This window comes from Exophiala bonariae (assembly GCF_035927105.1).
Source record: "Exophiala bonariae strain CCFEE 5792 chromosome Unknown scaffold_1, whole genome shotgun sequence".
Taxonomy (NCBI): domain Eukaryota; kingdom Fungi; phylum Ascomycota; class Eurotiomycetes; order Chaetothyriales; family Herpotrichiellaceae; genus Exophiala; species Exophiala bonariae.
Genome location: NW_027042476.1, coordinates 872,966 through 890,398, shown reverse-complemented (window position 1 = coordinate 890,398; position 17,433 = coordinate 872,966). Strand labels below are relative to the sequence as shown.

General features: G+C 50.0%; 7 protein-coding genes across 7 annotated transcripts; 3 read left to right on the top strand and 4 right to left on the bottom strand.

Moving 5' to 3' along the window:
- Positions 1-145: 145 nt before the first annotated feature.
- On the bottom strand, positions 146-1,551 carry LTR84_000317 (uncharacterized protein; the record flags this gene model as incomplete). The annotated part of the gene is made up of 2 exons (XM_064843948.1): positions 146-1,464; positions 1,521-1,551. The coding sequence occupies 2 exons, from the start codon at positions 1,549-1,551 to the stop codon at positions 146-148; spliced, it is 1,350 nt and encodes a 449-aa protein (XP_064711808.1).
- A 1,243-nt stretch (positions 1,552-2,794) lies between these two features.
- On the top strand, positions 2,795-3,555 carry LTR84_000316 (uncharacterized protein; the record flags this gene model as incomplete). The annotated part of the gene is made up of 2 exons (XM_064843947.1): positions 2,795-2,830; positions 2,902-3,555. 2 exons carry the CDS (start codon positions 2,795-2,797, stop codon positions 3,553-3,555), a joined length of 690 nt encoding a protein of 229 aa, XP_064711807.1.
- A 1,718-nt stretch (positions 3,556-5,273) lies between these two features.
- Positions 5,274-5,708, top strand: LTR84_000315 (uncharacterized protein; the record flags this gene model as incomplete). Its single annotated transcript, XM_064843946.1, has 1 exon — positions 5,274-5,708. The coding sequence occupies one exon, from the start codon at positions 5,274-5,276 to the stop codon at positions 5,706-5,708; it is 435 nt and encodes a 144-aa protein (XP_064711806.1).
- Positions 5,709-6,940: 1,232 nt separating this feature from the next.
- LTR84_000314 (uncharacterized protein) lies at positions 6,941-8,754 on the bottom strand (the record flags this gene model as incomplete). Its single annotated transcript, XM_064843945.1, has 6 exons — positions 6,941-7,294; positions 7,366-7,497; positions 7,565-7,940; positions 8,225-8,425; positions 8,488-8,528; positions 8,596-8,754. 6 exons carry the CDS (start codon positions 8,752-8,754, stop codon positions 6,941-6,943), a joined length of 1,263 nt encoding a protein of 420 aa, XP_064711805.1.
- A 1,617-nt stretch (positions 8,755-10,371) lies between these two features.
- Positions 10,372-10,833, top strand: LTR84_000313 (uncharacterized protein; the record flags this gene model as incomplete). The annotated part of the gene is made up of 3 exons (XM_064843944.1): positions 10,372-10,498; positions 10,566-10,631; positions 10,739-10,833. 3 exons carry the CDS (start codon positions 10,372-10,374, stop codon positions 10,831-10,833), a joined length of 288 nt encoding a protein of 95 aa, XP_064711804.1.
- Positions 10,834-11,317: 484 nt separating this feature from the next.
- On the bottom strand, positions 11,318-12,366 carry LTR84_000312 (uncharacterized protein; the record flags this gene model as incomplete). Its single annotated transcript, XM_064843943.1, has 4 exons — positions 11,318-11,562; positions 11,614-11,643; positions 11,694-11,895; positions 11,989-12,366. 4 exons carry the CDS (start codon positions 12,364-12,366, stop codon positions 11,318-11,320), a joined length of 855 nt encoding a protein of 284 aa, XP_064711803.1.
- A 310-nt stretch (positions 12,367-12,676) lies between these two features.
- Positions 12,677-17,241, bottom strand: NTE1 (phosphatidylcholine and lysophosphatidylcholine phospholipase; the record flags this gene model as incomplete). The annotated part of the gene is made up of 2 exons (XM_064843942.1): positions 12,677-16,907; positions 16,955-17,241. The coding sequence occupies 2 exons, from the start codon at positions 17,239-17,241 to the stop codon at positions 12,677-12,679; spliced, it is 4,518 nt and encodes a 1,505-aa protein (XP_064711802.1).
- Between the last annotated feature and the right edge of the window lie 192 nt (positions 17,242-17,433).

The window sequence follows — 17,433 nt, the reverse complement described above, 5'->3', positions numbered from 1 at the left end:
CAGATTTCGACCGCCATTGTCCACGTCTAATCCATTGCCCCGATGACTACATGTGGGTTTTTTGACGCTCAAAGTGATTGATGCATGACTCTCACTCCACATGGCCGTAATACATATGACAAGGCCAGCACAGCACGCCTGGGGACTAGGCAGTCGCACCCTCCTTGCTCTGCTCGTTACTCGAGCTCTCCTGCACGTCGAGGTCAACCAGGGTCTGAGCTCTCTCCAACGCGCGCTGGACGAGTTCGGGCTGGTACGTAGTCTTTCCACTCTCGGCGGCTTCGATACGCTGGCGCTGTCCTTCCTTGGCGGCGTGAGCGAGCAGCCCCGAGATCAACGCGATAGAGCGCAGCGAGTCGTCGTTGGCGGGGATGGGGTATGTGACCCAGGCGGGATTCGCGTCCGTGTCGATGACGCCGATGGTCGGGATCGTGAAGAGCCCGCACTCGTGCAGCAGCACCTCGTTCTCCAGCGGGTTCATGCACACGACGAGGTCTGGCCGCGCGACTTGGTGGCGCCCCTGCGACAGCATGTCGTCGTACTCGTCGATCTTCTTGTCGTGTCGGTCCACGACCTGCACCGCGCACTGGCCCAGGATTTGTTGGCCGTTGGTCAGTGTGCCCGGCACCCATCGGTCGAAGATGTGGTAGCCTTTTGCTTCCTTCGCGGCGCGCACGATGATATCTCGCATCCCGTCCCGTGTGCCGACAAACAGGATGATGCCGCCGCGTTTCGCGACTTGCTCAACTACTTTCGCCGCCCGTTTCAGGTATGCGTATGTGATGTCCAGCGAAATGATGTGTATGCCGTCTCGTACCCCTGTGATGTAGCTGCTGTTGGCGGGATTCCATAGCGATGTAGCGTGGCCCAAGTGTGTTTGGTTCGCCAGGAGCATTGGGAGAGTGAGTTCGTCGGGTGTAGGTGGGTTTGTGATGTTCTTTGCAGGGTCATAACGATTCACGTTGTCTGTGCCCCGGTGTTTCCGTGCCATGTAGCCTGCAAAGTATCTGTCCAGCTCGTGTAGATTCTTGCCGTGCTCAGGCCAGTGGTCGACAAAGCCGGGATCTCGTGGCCACCGGGTGGGTTTGAGGTTTTTGGGATCAAGGCGAGTTGTGGGTTGGTCTTCGCCCTCAACTTCGGTCGATGGCCTCTCTCGCTGGTGCAAGGTGGTCAGGTCGTCTAGCTTCATGATCCGCTCTGCGTGGGACAGACCACTGGCTTCGGATTGTAGACCCTTCAGGGAATTTGCACTTGATTCGACTGCACCGTCAAGTCGCCTCGTCGCTGCTGTTGGTGGTTTCTGTGTGGTGTCAAGGATACTTGAAGGGTCATCGGGATGGCCTTGTATGAAGTCTCTTCGTTTTAGGTCTTGATTCGACTGCTGGAACATGGAATTGTCCACATGATTGTTGCTGGATGCAGATCGAAGGCACGTCCGGGATGGCTGAGAGAGTACAGTTCGTCCTGGGGAAATTAATTGGGTGTTCTGTTGCTAAACGAAATCAAAACCGTGTACTTACCATGCCGGACGCAGAACTGTCTTAGTATCATGATTGCAGCTGGCCTCTAGCTCTCATGATGCATTGATATCTTCGGACTTGAAGAGAGTAGAACTTCTCTCAAAAGCTCAAAGTCAAGGTGCAGGGGTGGCTCCGACTTCGATTTGGCGCTAGTCCACCCGGACACGTGATGCAAGTGAGAGAGCATCACTGAGCTTCCATCAATGGCATGGGATAGCTATTACGACAATTACAACAAGATCTATGTTCGGCTGCTCGATGGAAAGAGTGTTCCTTCTCCAGGACTCTGCACAAGGCAAAGATACTGATGAAAAAGTGAATTGAATGGCCAAAAAATACGCGGATAAGAGCCCCGAAGGACACTTAATAACGACATCCTCCGCGATGTGCAATGCAGGGACACCGCTATAGTAGACCCAATACTTGAGCTGAGCCACTCCCACAAGGTCTATATTCATGTTAGCTAGGTACTCAAGCTATAGGGGTCAATTGAGGGTGGACGGACAAGTATGAAGGAAAAAGAAATCGTCAAGATGATGAGGCGGTGGAAAGAGGAAAGATATCTCCAAATCTTGCCAAGGCGCTCGAAGATATGTCTTGGCGAATTTGCTGGGTTTGCGTTTCAGCCAACACGTGATGGTTTACGTGCTAATAAAGATCACAGTATTGGCTCGTGGGCTGTGTCATCCAACCACCAGTTTTTTAAATTGTGTAAAATCGACCGTCTCTGCCCTCCTGCATTGGCTATCAAACAACTTTCGTGAGATGTGACCTACTAGACGGTCCTGAAAATGCCCTTTCAATTAAGCAACAGTCCCTTTCCGGCCACAAAGGTACCCAGGTAGGTGACACGAATATTCGCTTACTGGCGGTAGCTTCCGAGGTCGCCAACTCAGTGAATCATGTTCAAACACGAAACCCCCTTGAGCCATTCGACTTCGGAAAACCACCTTTCCGTGGCATCATCCTACCAACACGAAACAAATTATGATGAATTGTCTGCATTCGACCGTGACTTGACCGTAATCGCCCTTTACACACTACTATGGTGTTTGAAATCCCCACTGACAACCACGTTTGGCGAATGTTTGATCTCTCGGATGTTTTTGATGCCAAGATCCGGGCAGGATGAAGACACGACGACATCTACAGACTATGAGTAGACATAAAGGTCAAAGGTGTTCAAACATGTCACCATTCTGAGCTTTGTCCAATCTTCGGTAGTCCCCATTTTCAATCTTTATCACAGTCGCTCATTTAGATTTTCTTTTGTAATGGAGGCAGACCAGGCAGATCAAGCAGACCTACTCGTTAGTGATTTCCCTAAGAAGAGCCAAGACATATTTTTGTATACTTCCTCTGCTGACACAGATCACGATAGGACCGACCCCGGCGAAATTTTAACCCGAAGAAGACCAGACGTTATGGCCGACAAACCTTTGAGCCTGACCAACTAGTCAAGTACAGCCCAAAATGGCAGTATGGCCGATTGTATAATTTTCCATTCCCAGGATCCCATTGGCAACCTCGCATGCGATCTCTTGTTCTGTCAGTCGATGGTGGCTCTCGTGGCAACAATCGATCCGACAGCAAATCTCGAGCTGCTTGGGGTGTTTTCTTTGGACCAGACTGTCGACGCAATCAGCAAGGCCTGCTCGAACAGGAAGCCCCCCAGACTAGTTCTCGTGCTGAGCTCGAAGCGGTCCGCAAGGCACTCGGCATAATCCAGAGCATGAGAGCTGAAGGTGAGCTAGACGGCTGGCGAGAGATCATCATCAAGTTGGATTCAGACTACGTTGCCAGAGCCATGGGTGAATGGATCTGGAGCTGGGAGAGGAACGGTTTCATGACCAGAAAGGGAACCCCTGTGGAACACGGCGCCGTGATTCGAGAGATGAACGAGACACTCAAGTCCTTGGAGAAGGATATGGCAATTCGCTTCTGGAGAGTAGGAAGGGAATGGAACCGAGAAGCAGATGCGTTAGTGAACCAGGCACTGGACGATGCTGCTGACAGTGGCTATGGAGGGTCTTGATCGTCGAGGGTGGTGGATGCTGTCGCCTGCGTCCTGGCCAACGGGGCTTGTGTTAGAATTCTGTTGCTGTATTATCAACTCAGTGTTATGTTCAATTCGAGGTGCAGGTAGCCAGTCGATGGTCGGTCACGACGAGACTTGCGACCGTCTGTAGGCATTTTCCCACTAGGGACTAATCACATGTACTTGCAGATGGCTGATTTGGTATTGTTTTGGCAACTGATAAAAGAGTATCGTGATAGACGTTATCGGAATGGCGTTGACTTCGATATCCACGTACTGAGTATGTCTTGTCAAAGACGTCTATGGGGTTCTCCAGGTTTGAATCCACGAATAGCTATCAGTTGTATTCCAGGAACTTGCCGGGGGGGAGGGAGGGAGGGAATGTTCGACTTCCCCAGTGCCCCCGGCCAGCCCGTGGTAAATTTTGATAGAGCATTTCTTTATTTGTTGTCACCCGTTCAGGTGACTAGATCCTTAAAACAACGTTGTGACCATTACCGCCCCAAGACCCTTTGGTCAATGACCATATATTTCGGATGGAGGCTCAGATGATAGTCGTGGTGGCTCTCCCGTGGACGATTTCTTGCGACATGGCATCGAGAATCCCAGGTCACAGACCCCGCTGTTCTTGATGTCTTGCAGCCTACTCGTAAGATAAAAACAGGACAGACCATCGACTACTCGTAGGACGGAGATCCACATGGCCCTACCAACAGAAACCAAGCATCTTAAATTTGATCGATGAGACAGCTCAGGATAACGCCACTGGTCGTAGCGCAACCGAGAAGGAAGGAAGGTTTGGTGAGGGCTATCAAAAGAAGGTGCGGCTGTGACGCCCCTTTCCAGCCCAAGCGCACCTGCTCTGCCAGCGTCCAATTTCCTGAATTTGGCTCAGTCGGTCTTGGCAATCAACACCACTCTTCTCTGTTGGCTTTTCTCCTGGAACCACTTCCCAACCCCCTGTCTGGCGCTCATGCTACTCACGACCATCTGCAGACCGTTGCCTCGCCGTCTTTCGCCTCCCCCTGGTCTGCTGTCTGGATCGGTCTTTGATGCTCATGGTTCCCCCAATCATCTGGTCCTTGAGGGGTTACACCAAATAGTCTTCCTGCTGTTTTGACTGGCCCAGCCTTGTCAACCCATCAAATCTAACCACTCACCATTGAGTCAACGCTGTGAGTGCGCCATGTGTCTCGTGAGCTGACCCTTGACGCCGCAATCTCTGGCCCGCTTCTCGACGCAGGGATTGGTTCCTGCTTTGTTCCTGCGCCGGACCGTCAAGCCACCTTTGGCAGCGACCAGTCTGGAAAAGAAGCGGACCATTTTCGCTACACTCTGGATGCACGCCGCTGCTCCAGAGACAGCTTGGTACAGCTCGGCATGCCTGACAGACAGCCCAGATTGCAATCTGGATGGTCGCCAGCTTAAACCGTTGGCTATTCTAACACGAGGTTTATATCGTCTCCCCATCCCCAATCCCCAGCGCGACTCGTTCTTTTTGATTTTTCCTGCCCCGTGAAACCTTCAACAGTCCCTCTTTACACACACGACTCACCGTCAATTTTTTGAGCCTGCCCACTCATTAACCTGGGCGTCCTCTCTTTGAATACACTCATCTTCGATTAATCAAAGCCGGTCTTCGACGCTTAAGAGCTAATCCTCGACTCCAATCCATAATCGTCTCAAATCGACCTCGTTCTACCCACCCATTCAAAATGCGCTCATTCTTCTTCCTTGCGGCTCTCCCGCTTCTCGTCTCTGCCTGGAATGAGAATGTCCTGCTAGGCCGTGCTACCAGCGGAAATGCAACTCAGTGTGCCTCTGGCGATGCAGTCTGCGGCGAGTTCTGTATTCCCAGCACCTACACTTGCTGTCCCGATCTGGAAGGTGGATGTGCTGCCAACACTGAGTGCCAGAAGGGCGGAAATGGTGTATATGGCTGCTGCCCCACCGGTAACACCTGCACTGGTGATGGTGGTGCTGAATTCTTAGACGACGGCTCATCCTCAAGCTCAAGCTCTACCGCCACCACATCCTCAGGAGCCGCCACCAAGACAGGTTCTTCAGGTAACGATGCTGGTGCCCTTGTTCTCAGCAAGGGAGGCGTTGTTGCTGCTGCAGTCGCCGCTGGTCTGCTCTTGGGTTTCTAGATCACGTCCCTTGAATCTTTCAATATAACCCCCTTCCCGCCATACCTCTATACGGCGGCCAGGGCCAAATATGCATATGAGCAAATGCTTTTCATCAGAAACAAACCACCCCCTTTCACACAATCACCTGTGGTTAGGACGGCAAGCAGCATCAGGCGTCACGAGTTCGATTTCAGGCGGTCGACGGTGTGGAAACACTATGGGTTTCGAGTTGTTTTTTCATGTATATTGATATCCCCAATTCCGAAAGCTGGGCATTGTACTGCCCGGCTATAATTACATTTCCTGTCTACTTTTGGTGGAACATTCGGTACTCTCGACCAGCTATGTACCTATCGAAAAGTCATGTCTCGTTGGGGTATCCAGTTCTCAATGTGCACGGTCAAAATTCAATACATACCAATATCATATCAGATACCACAACATTCCAATAATGTCTTGTATAGAACACAAACGATACTTAACAATCCGAGAGAACCTCCAGTGGTCTAGGTGATGTCCCGATTCAATTCAGATAGTAACACAGCACAGTAGTGGAGTGTCATGCCTCCCCTAAAACCAATCCGCCTATCTGAGCGCGTGGCATGATCAGATCAAGTCAATAAGAATAACAAGACAACTCCGTACTAAACGTGCATTTCACACTCGCTTCCCCTCCACCCAACTTCTGCTTAGCGCCGAACGGCCCTTAAAATGCTACGAAGTACGACATTCTCCATAGTGAGCACTAAAGCCGATAGTTCATCGTCCTCGCGAAAGGCCTCAGGGGGCGCGGGATCAATATCCCAGATTTTAGGGTGCACCTACAGTATCCATCCATGTTCGGTAGGGATACTACATCGTACGACGGTACGCATAGTTACTCGCTCAGCAGCCCCGTGGGGGCCATCATTCTCGCTTCTGCGATCAGGCCATCGCCCTTACAAAAGGGCTTGATTGTAGGCACCGAGTGCGAGGTCCATATGGAGTAGTTAATTAGTCCCGTTGTTTTCCCGCGCGAGTAAACGATGTATGAGCAAATTGTATTTTATAGAACTACTTTACTTGAATAGAAACCGGTAACTCAGCACCATCTATTCTGGTTACATGATGCACCACGCGATCTCTTGAGTTTTATGTGGTCTGGTCTGGTTCATTAATCTTCACATTTGGTTCGCTAATAACCCAAACTCCGCAACGTCTTCCCACGACGTCCCTTTTGCACAGTTATTGAATCATCATTGTAAATTCCTCTAGCCCGGATCCGGCACCGCGACCTCCAGCTGCTCCCAAGACTTCTTGATGGGATAGCAAGGTCCCGCAGCCATTTCCTCCTCCCAGTTCTGCAGGCTAAACGTCGCGTATCTCGCCACTCCCGGCTTGACTCGTTGAAGATCAGATGGACGGCTAGGGCGATGCTCCGATGCTGCTGATGTCTTGTCCTTTGGCATGATTCGCTTGTTCTGCACTATTACCCATGCGATCCAGACTCCGAAAACTGCGATTGTCAAGGGGATGGCGATGGCGCCGAAGATCCAGGCGTTATGAGAAGTGGTCAGCAGGTTCTGACTTTCGTCGAACTGGAAGAAATTCATCCCGAAGAATGTCTGTGTTAATCGCGGTGTCAGTCATGCTCTTTCTATGTACTCCATTCCATGCACAAGAGATTCGAGCTTACTGCGACAAATGTGGCTGGTAGAAATAACATCGTTAGGGCTGCGATAGCTGTCATGGCAGAGCTGTCTATCTTTGCAGCTCGGGTGAGCTCCTTCGTGGTTCGACTGTCCTGCTGTGCGATCAAGAGGAATATCTATATAGTTGTAAGCGATACTGATCATCTTCCCGGCATTGCTAGCTCCAAAAGCTCCGTCACTCACCACATCTCGAAGTGCAAAAGCTCGCTTGAGAAGGCAAAGCGTTAAATTAGTTTGGTTGTCAACAAGGGACAATCCATTGCCAACAATCTCTTCGAAATCCAGACTTGCATATGTGAGATTGTCACCCTTGGTCAGTGAGATCTCTGTGTCCAAGAACAATGGCATCAATTTCGTGATCCTTTCGGCCGCCGATTTGGCGAAACTCAACCTCCTCTCCAAATAGACCAAACTTGTGACGATGTGATTGCAATTCATAGTGTTGGCCTCCAAGAGCAAGATTGTGTCCTGGGCTCTGCGTGCAGGAAGGATTTGTGGCCGACCACGAGTCACTCCTAATCGGACCTCCAATTCATACAGTGATCGTTGCAATTCGTTTCTGAAGCCCACGGAGTAGTGACACAACACTTCCATTACCATAATCGGCAGCACCATTGGATGGCCAAGTTGCGGCTGTCGCTTTTTCAAATAGCTAACCAAGATTCGGATGCAATCGTCAGATACACCATCAAATAATGCAGTTGTTTCGCCAGTTCTTGCATTCCATGATATCGCCATTGACCAGATCGACTTCACATCGCGCGGAGAGTAAGGTACGCGAATCACCAGCCCTTCAAGAAACCCATGTTACTTGCCAAGTCTGCATACAAACCTTGTGAATACTTACCGATGCGTTGCACTGACCCATCAGAGCCTCGCTCCGTAAATTTGAAGAATGCACCGGAAGCATTTGCGTGGGTACGGATCTGCTGGTATGTCGATGGTAGATGGAATTCCTCGAGTACATGTGCAAATATGACGCCTCGAAAGGCTGCATGAGCAGGCTTGATTTCTCGGCGTAGATAGTCGCGGTGGCGTGTACATCTAGATAAAAGCAAACTCTATGTCAGCTTCGTTGAGGGCATGACTTAGGCCTGGTATCCTACAAGATACGTATCCGTCCAAAACCGTCTGGTAAGCCTTGAGTCTAGCAATGATTGTTATCAACATATGTGTGTCTTGTCGCAGGAAGCTATGAACTCCGAGAAACTTACCCCGTCCACGAACTTCTTTACCATAACGTCTCCATTCAAACGCTCGATCTCGGGTGCAGTTGTTGGCGAAGCTTGGACGCCAAACGTTTCAAACTCGTTCGAGAATGTGTCCTTGTCGAACACTGGGTTAATCTGGTCACCTGTCCAGTCTGATAGCATCCTGTGTGGCTGACAAAAGACTACGGCTTGAGTGATCACTCATGCAGAACAGCAGTTGGTATGAGCGCGCTCGCCTGACACAAGATAAGTAGCGCGTCTCAACAAGAAGTAATACTTGAGGAAAGCCATCGTTCGAGGCTGGCCATCTTCTCCTCCCATCATAAAACATTTGATGAGCGGCAGGCAACCAGCTATCAAGGCAGTGCTTGCGAAGAGGAGGGTGACATTAGTGTAAGAACTGTTTCCAATGGCCAGTTTCTGCGTTAGTTTATGCAGGCTTTCAAAGGCGCTTCTAGCTCCAGTTATCGTAGGTAGAACGCGGAGAGTAGTTGGAAGATCAATGAAGGTTCATAAGTATGACGTCTCGAGATGATGATAGTTCGCATTAGCCTGGAACGGGCCGAGGCTGAGTGACCAACAACCATGCTGCAATTGAAGTCAGATAGAAAGTAGCTGTGCTTTGTGACCAGGATTCTGCGGCAAGGCAGATTCCCTTTATCTCAATACTGTAGATGACTTGAGCAAGCTTCTCACCTTGAACGAGCTCGAGTCGTGAGGCTAAAGTACTGATCGCCACTCGCTTTGCGCTGCCTCTGTTCAGCAGCAGTCCCATGCCTTTGTCAGAACTTACCGTTGCTACTCGATTATCCATGTCTACTTTGAATAGCACTTAACGCCTGTCACAGCACATTCATTTTCGATGTTAAAGCTGTGGAGATTGATAGTAATGCGTCTGAAGAGGGAGAATCAGAAGAACGGGAAGTAGAAGCCTGACCTATCGTCATTCAACTTAGGCAACCGCTCTTCTACCCTCGTCCTTACAAGTGCGGGGTGGAGTGGGGGCAGGTGCATCTCCGTCACAGCCTTATGAGCGTCATAAGAAGAGGTTCTTTTTGTTTGAGAGAATAAGATTTTTGAAAACCAAACTCGGTACTACATGCTTGGGTGAATAAGGCCTTCTTATTCACCCGACATGACAATCGTACTGCCGTCATAGCAACGTGGGACCTGGTTACTGGAAACAGCTTGGTTTTTGATTACCTGCTTAGCACTTTTACTTCGGTCCGCGTGACGGCCTGCACCAGACTTTGCCCCTTTCTTGATGGAGAAGCTACCAAATTCACTACGTTCTCTGTGCATATGCTCCATCCGGTGCCGATACTCTGTGTCGCGGCGATCTCTTCGACTGGTTCTTGAAATTTGCTTACGCCGACCAAGGACTAAATGCCGTGTCACTGCTCGCTATGGTGTACCCAGATATGACTAAGACCTATTTTGAACTTACTGTGGCAATGTCTTGAAATCAATATCTTGCCGTTGACTGAGTGGTAGTATGTGATACCACCCTGTTTAATCGAAAGTGGGTGTTGCCTAAGGAAGTGGTGCCGGTCTAGCGACGATTGTCGTTCACGAGATTGAGCCTCGCCAACGTTTCACCAGGAAGTTATATATCATGACTGTCCGCCTGGAAGATGACCTTCCTCGTGCTCTACTCGCCTCAGTCACTCATTTATCCTGACCTCTAGTCGTTCATTCCTTTGGCTTGCTTTATAGAATTAACCAAGAGTCTGACAGCATACTCTGTGGAACTCACTCCTCAATAACCTCTACCCAAACATGAAGATCGTCGCTTCAACCCTGGCAACCATGAGCATCTTCGCTCTGATGGCCAACGCTGCTCCAATAGATGAACCACAGGCGAACTCAACCTTGGAGGAACGGCAAGCTTTCACTTGGCTTGTCAGTATGTAGCCTGAGAGCGACATCCACGATAGAGTTTCGACTGTGTGCTAATTCCTAACTACTAATAGTGTATGATGACGTTGGCTTCAAGGGCAAGAGCCAGGGGATCTCCTCAGACAGCGACGGCGAGTGCAGTAAGTGAACCCCCCCTTTCGATTATGACATCTCACGCGGCCGGAATAGTCTCTTTCCCACTGCAGCAGACTCACTCGAGACATTACTAACAATCGTTTGGCGATAGTCAATCTCAACAACAATGTCAAAGACAAAATGTCTTCTTTCATCCTTGCCAACGAGTTCTTGACCCATCCAAGGGCGTGTAGATTTTACGAGTAAGTCTGAATCCTTGTACCACGTCGACCAGAGGATGAAGTTGATATGTGTTTCCTCAGTAACAACAAATGCAATGCCAACCTCGGGGTCCTGGACAACCAACGTGCGAGCGTTTCAGACCTTCGTTCAGTGGGCTGGAATGATCGGGCCGCCTCTGTCGTATGCATCAAGATTTAGATCTTTGGAATGATTTTGACTGCCTCCAAACTAACCAGAGAATGAGAGTATGGTCTTGTCTGGAAGAACAGGAGAGTCCGTGAAGCGTTGTTACTTTTCCATGTTTTGAGACTGACTCCAAATAGAATATACTCTCCAAATCTAAGCATGGTTTCCTATCCCAACCTATTTATATATTGTACATTTAGGTAATTCTAGATACCCAGTTTGAGCTCCGAGATCGGTTCTCTTGATATTGTAAAACATACAGTGATAGAACATCCGGTCTCGTCCAGGGAATCAAGATAAGTACTCCAAGCAGGTTGATTGCTTACATTTTAACCGCCTCCAATTCCTGGTTGACGTCAAGAATACTCCAGGAATAAGGATTGAGACCTTTGGGATCACCATTGGCGCAGTACTCCTTGTACCACTGTCTCCTATCGTCTTCATCTCGCATTCGAGGTTTGGCGAAAAGTTCTTTCAGATCTTCCCAACCACCTGCACCGCCGCAGTCCTCGGCACATGGATGACCCTTTGCGGCAAACGAGATATCAGCGACGTTTAGTCTTTTTACTTTGCTCATAAAGATGTTGTATGCCTTAGCATGTCTAATGGAGAACTCACCTCGCCTGCCAGGCACATTGCCCTGCTGAACTTTGCTCCCCCTTCAGTCATGGAATCCCTCAGCCCAGGTGCCTCCACACCCAAAAAGGTAATGTGGTGGCCCCAGCTATCGCCCATGTCGTACTCGTAGAATATGTATACTTTACCACGATACTCGTCGTTCTCGAACACATCGCTGAGCTTCAACTTTCCGGCATCTCTCGCCCTGTCTGCTATCTCCGGTACCACTTCCATGAAGTCCTCAACACGTTCTTGTATTGAGAGCACGCAAGGATGTTCATCCTGGAGCCCCTTTGTCAGCACACAAATTCGCAACAGCAAAGTGATTGGTCAGTCTGCCAGTCTTTGCTTTGAATAGGGGAGGGTTGACAGAACCAGTCCTGTACCAGGAAGGCCCGAGACTTCAAAGGTGTACATGTGGCAGAATGCCCACCCGAATGCGACCTGCATGACCTCATGGACTTTCGCAAAAGTGAAATTCGATGGAATCGATAGAACTCTAGTAATCGTCGGATCGTCGCTACATGTCATCGCACAGTGAAAGAGATAGTTCGGGGGATGCTCGCCGCCCTGTATGCTGTCATCACTGTCCGAATCACTGGAATCCACGAGTGCTGCATCCGGTTTCTTTGCTGTCGATGGTTTCTTTGTCATAGTGGATTTCTTCGGCACAGTCGCATTTTTCGAGGAAGTCGGTTTCTCAATCGGTCCCCTTCCGCGCGACTTGGTGGCGGGCTTCTGGACTTTCGGCATGGCTGAAGATGTGAGAGGGTCGCGCAAGAACGTTTATGTCTTGAAGAAAACGGTAAGTTGTTGTTTACCCCTATGCGTGAACTTTACTGCTCAATCATCCAGTGAGTCTGAGACAGATAGGAGTTCCGAGCCATTGAAAGTCGCGTTCGGGGAACTTGTGCAATGACGTATGATGGCCGGCACGAACGCGTCGCGCGTGCGTTGTCACGTGGGGGAGCACGCCCCTTATTAAAGATTGACGGCGAGTCAACACTTATCTCAGTGCATTGACATCTAGATCTTCGTCATGTCTACCAAGGTATATAGGTGGTCAGATACTCGCTCTCCGAGGAGCCATGGCCCTGAGCAATTTGTTGCCTTTGGCATCACTGCCACCACCCCATGCATCAATAACACCCTCGAACTCGCCCTGACTCTTCAGCCTAGCGAGATATTCTTTAGCATACACATAGCCAACCTGATAGATCTCGTCGAATTTTGCGAATTCTAGCGTTCCATATGCGTCAATGGGCGGGCGCATGTAAAGACAGCCAGGCGTGTTTTTTGCTCGCTCAAGCGCATCGACGGAGCTAACGTATGCTAGGCGGGCTTGGATGTCGGAGAGCGAGGGAGGGTTGGGAATGGATGAAAACGGGTTCCACCGGTTGAGTAGTGCCCAGAAACCAGATAGGGTGTCACCATACTGTTGAGGTGTGTCATCGTCGAGACTTCCTACGTCGACGGCGAAGACAAGGTCGGTACCCAGGCTCTTCATGTGCGCAACCGTTAAGTTGTCGATGTAGCCACCGTCGAGGAGCATGGAGCCTTCGTCGCAGATCGGTGGTATTAGACCTGCGAGAGACATGCTTGCTCGCACGTACCGCCACGCATAGCCTGACGTATGAATCTCAGCACGGGACTTACTGATGTTCGTAGTGTTGCAGTAGAAGGATAGCCAGAAGTCTTCGATCTGACTATCGCCAAAGGTTTTGAAGATGCCACGGTTGAATTCGTGACCTGTCGTGTACGAAGCAGACGGATAAGTGAGATCTAGGGCGAACCTCCACATACTGCCCATGCGGCCAGCGAATTTCTTTGCCCGGCCATACATGGGTACAACATCTGCATCGCGAGCGTACAAGGCGCCAATGAACGCGCCAATCGAGGTTCCGCCAATAACATCGATGGGGATTCCGGCCTCCTCCAAAGCACGTATGACACCGACATGGGCGATTCCGCGAGCGCCACCTCCACCAAGAACGAGACCTACCGACTTGCCACACAACCTTCTTGCAAGACGGTGGAGATCGCCTTTAAAGGGAGAGTCTGTGGAGTACAGTGGCGCCGGGCGGACTCGTCTAGAGGTGTATTTCTGTATCTCCGCTTGTAGAACCTGGACACGGTGCTTGATAGCAATGCCTAACCGCCGCGGTTGAGCATGTGGCGTGGCTTCCGAACTGATTCTGAATGCCATCTGGATGTGATGATGGCCTCCATTGATCCACATCCTATTCCGTAGCCATTTTCTGGTCAATCCTGGTTGGAGGAACCGATCAGCATGGAGAAGAACGAGATCTTTTCGAGCTGTGCTCTTCATGCCGAGGAGGAATCTTTCGTATTCGCCGATGTTTGGTGAGCTCTCGGCAAGCCCAACGAGTAGAATACAATCTGCCTGCGCGATACATGTCTGTGTCCATGGTGCATTCACATTCGTGTCAGCGACGTAGAGGAGCATGCCATACTTTTCCTCGAGATCGGCGAGATACTGAGAGAGTTTCAGGCGGCCCATGCGACTGAAAGCATGTCGACCAAGGTGATTCAAGATAATGGCTTGATTCAGAAGTGAAACCCCATTTGGGACGCCAATCTGACTCAATGCGGCGGTCAGTCGATTACTGAACTCAACCACTGGAACTCCAATGGTTACAGGTAGAATTGCAACCGTTCTCAAATTCAAAGTCGAGGTACTAGAGTCAGACAGTGCAGCAGATTTTCTGCTCACTCCATGCTCTGTGAATGGTGCGTCGACCAGCGTTCGCATTCGTTGGGCTATCAGTTTGGAGACTTGAATAGTGATACTCGGATGTTCCTGAGCCAAGCTGTTGAAGAGTGTTCTCGGAAATTTAGCCATCTCAGTATCTCGAATAGCATGGAGAGTAGCAGGCCTTGACCCATCGGTCATGACTTCCAACTCACCAATACTCTCGCCCTGACCATATTCTCCAACAACGCGCATGGTTCCGCCTTCAAGTTCACGAACAGCTCGAAGTCGACCATTAAGAACGATGTAGATAGCGTCGCTGTCATCACCTTGATGGTGAATCACCTGTCCGGCATTGACCTGCAACCACTCCAAAGCAAAATCAATATGTAATATCAGGCGCGGCAAGAGACTTGTCAGTCGTTTCGCCATCGTGAGTAAGACAATTGGATATTTCTCGGCCACTCTTTCCAACGAGGAACGAGGGAGGAATCCAACATAGACATCTGTCTTTGCTGTAACATCGGTGAAGGATCTATACGAGGACAAAGTCCCAATATACCCAGCGATGCCTCCAGGTTTCACCAAGAACAAAGATTTTGATACCAGTCGTTTAGCATCCTTAGGCTGCCCAGGTACTGAAGATGCACGCGAAGATGCGGTCTTGGTTCTTCGAAGTCGAGGGGGACCACCTTCACGAGATTTGTCACGAACTTTTGGGTGCTGGGCTAGATTCTTGTCCTCCTTTTCTTCAATGGGAATGCTGACGTCCAGGAAGCCATCGATCACATAGTAAAGCCCAGGGTTTCTCTCACCCTGCTCAACCAACACAGATCCTTTCGGGAAGAAGACGATTTCCACATCGTCGATTAGCTCCTCGTTTAGAGATCTCGCAGGACCAAAGCTTGCGACTGAGGTTGCCATTGACTCAGAGTCACCGTCAGCAGAATCGTCGTAGGGGTCGATGAATCCAAACGCATTGTTGAAAATGGCAGTCTGTCGCTTCGAGTCATATGACACCATTCTGGGAGACTGCTCTACAGACCCGGCTCCACGCTTCAGAGGTTGATTACCATCATCACTGAGCCCAAGAGCTTTCGCCATGCACGCCAGCACAGACTCTCGAAACAGGCTGTCTTCATTTAAAGAATCTTGTCGATGGAGAACATTGTTATCCAAAGACGGTAGAAACAAAGGCTGTTCTCGTACTGCCATTGGGCTTCCGAGCGGAGGCTTCGATGGGTCAGGAGACATGCTCATGTTCATGTTGTTCCAACTCGACGAATTTCTCAGGTGTAGACTGACAGGGCGCTGGGATATCTTGGAAGCCGTATGAAGATCACCGGAATGGACATTTGTGGTGTCAATCTTGGGCAGCGCGGACTGCTGTGGGCCGGGGTTTGGAGCACCTCTCATAGTGGCCAGTCTGGCTGTCGTGGCTGCCTCTCTGCGGAGTCCACTCGAAGATCTGTGCCGGTGTAGGGAAGTTGGGTTATGTAAAGCGATTCCTTTTGTCCCTTCCTCAGGTCCAATTCGATCCCTTTCCTTCGTGAACTTGTCTCTCAGTCTGTTTAATGCATCGCCACGAAGATGACTTGGCAGGTCGTAATTGGTAAACTTGTTCATCGATTTCTCGATCTGCAGGACCTCTGAGGTTAAGCCGAGGTATTGATGAGCGGTAGATAAAGTGACTCGATGTAATCTCGACAATATCACCTGAACAATATGTGCAGTAGCTTTTGGGTACACTCTCGTGAGTCGTCGGAAGGCACTTGCTGGAATGATCGCAATGGTGGTGTCCACGACAGCTCGGGCGACAATATCTGGATGGGCTGATGGCTCTGTCCCCGATTTTGTACGCCTCGGTCCAGATTGTTTTTCCTCGAACGCAGGCTCTAAAGCTAGTGGAGGTACTCTGGGTAGTTTTGGCCTGTCCGTAGCTTCCGCAACATCAGACAGTCGCATAGCTGGAGTGGAAGGTTGAGTTACTGGGCTCGCAAACCCGGACTCTGGTGTATGAACCGCATGATTGGGAAATCGAGAATCTGAGGTATCAGAGTCACCATGTCGTAGTTTTACATCCTCGGTGAAGAGAGATAAAATCGAAAAGAGCGAAGACATGGAAGCGCCATTCTTGACTTCAGTCAGTAATTGATATCCTTGGTTACCCTCATGATATCCTTCTTCATCGTTGAACAAATCCACACGGTTGAGAGTATCGTCAACCGAATCTTGCAACGACTTAACGAAAATCTGTACAAGCCCGTCCACTACGAGACAAAAGCCTTTCTCTTCCTCAAGCAGCAATGTTTCGCCAGCGATTAACTTCTTGGTTTGCATTGTTCTGGTCAATTCGTGGAAGACCGGTCGCTCGAGATACCCAAAGACTTTGATCGCACTAAGGAATTCATCGAGATAGTTGGCCAATCCGGGTTTGAGATCCCCATCTTGAGTATCTGGGAACAGATCCAACTGAGGCTCTTTCCGCTGCGGTTCTTGTGGTAGACGAGTATAGACATTGAGGTACCGGTACCGGATAACCCAGCTGATAGTCGAGACGATGGCTAGAGCTATCAACAGCCTATGGTCCATTAGCCAAGTCCCCAAAGCCTCGTTGAATCTACTCACAGAGTGGTAAAGTTCATGGTAAAGGTCAGACTCATGGAGAACAGCGTAAACAACCATGTTGGCAGGGTAATAGTGGTGAAGGTGATGAGCCATAGCAGAGCACCAGGCAGGAAGCTCAACACTGAGAGAAGAGCATAGCCAAAACCTGACGAGGTGCGCGTCTGTGCTTGTGCCTGCACCTGCTCTATTGTAACATCCATCGATGAGGCGATCGCAGAGAGACTGGAGGAGAGGGGAAGGTATTCGCCCGCGATTGATGGCGTCGCAGTTGACCCTGGTGCATCCATGATTGAGTCCTGTGCAGGTCACAAGGGATATGCATTTCTCTTGCTGGTTGCCGAACGAATGAAGGCAACAGCATAGTAGAGGCGGTTTGTTCGACCTGGTGCCGTTGGACCATTGTCGAGCAATGAAGGGCGCACGTGAAAAAGTGACATGCCGAATTCCTGGATTCTCGGAGTGATGGTGGAATTCATATC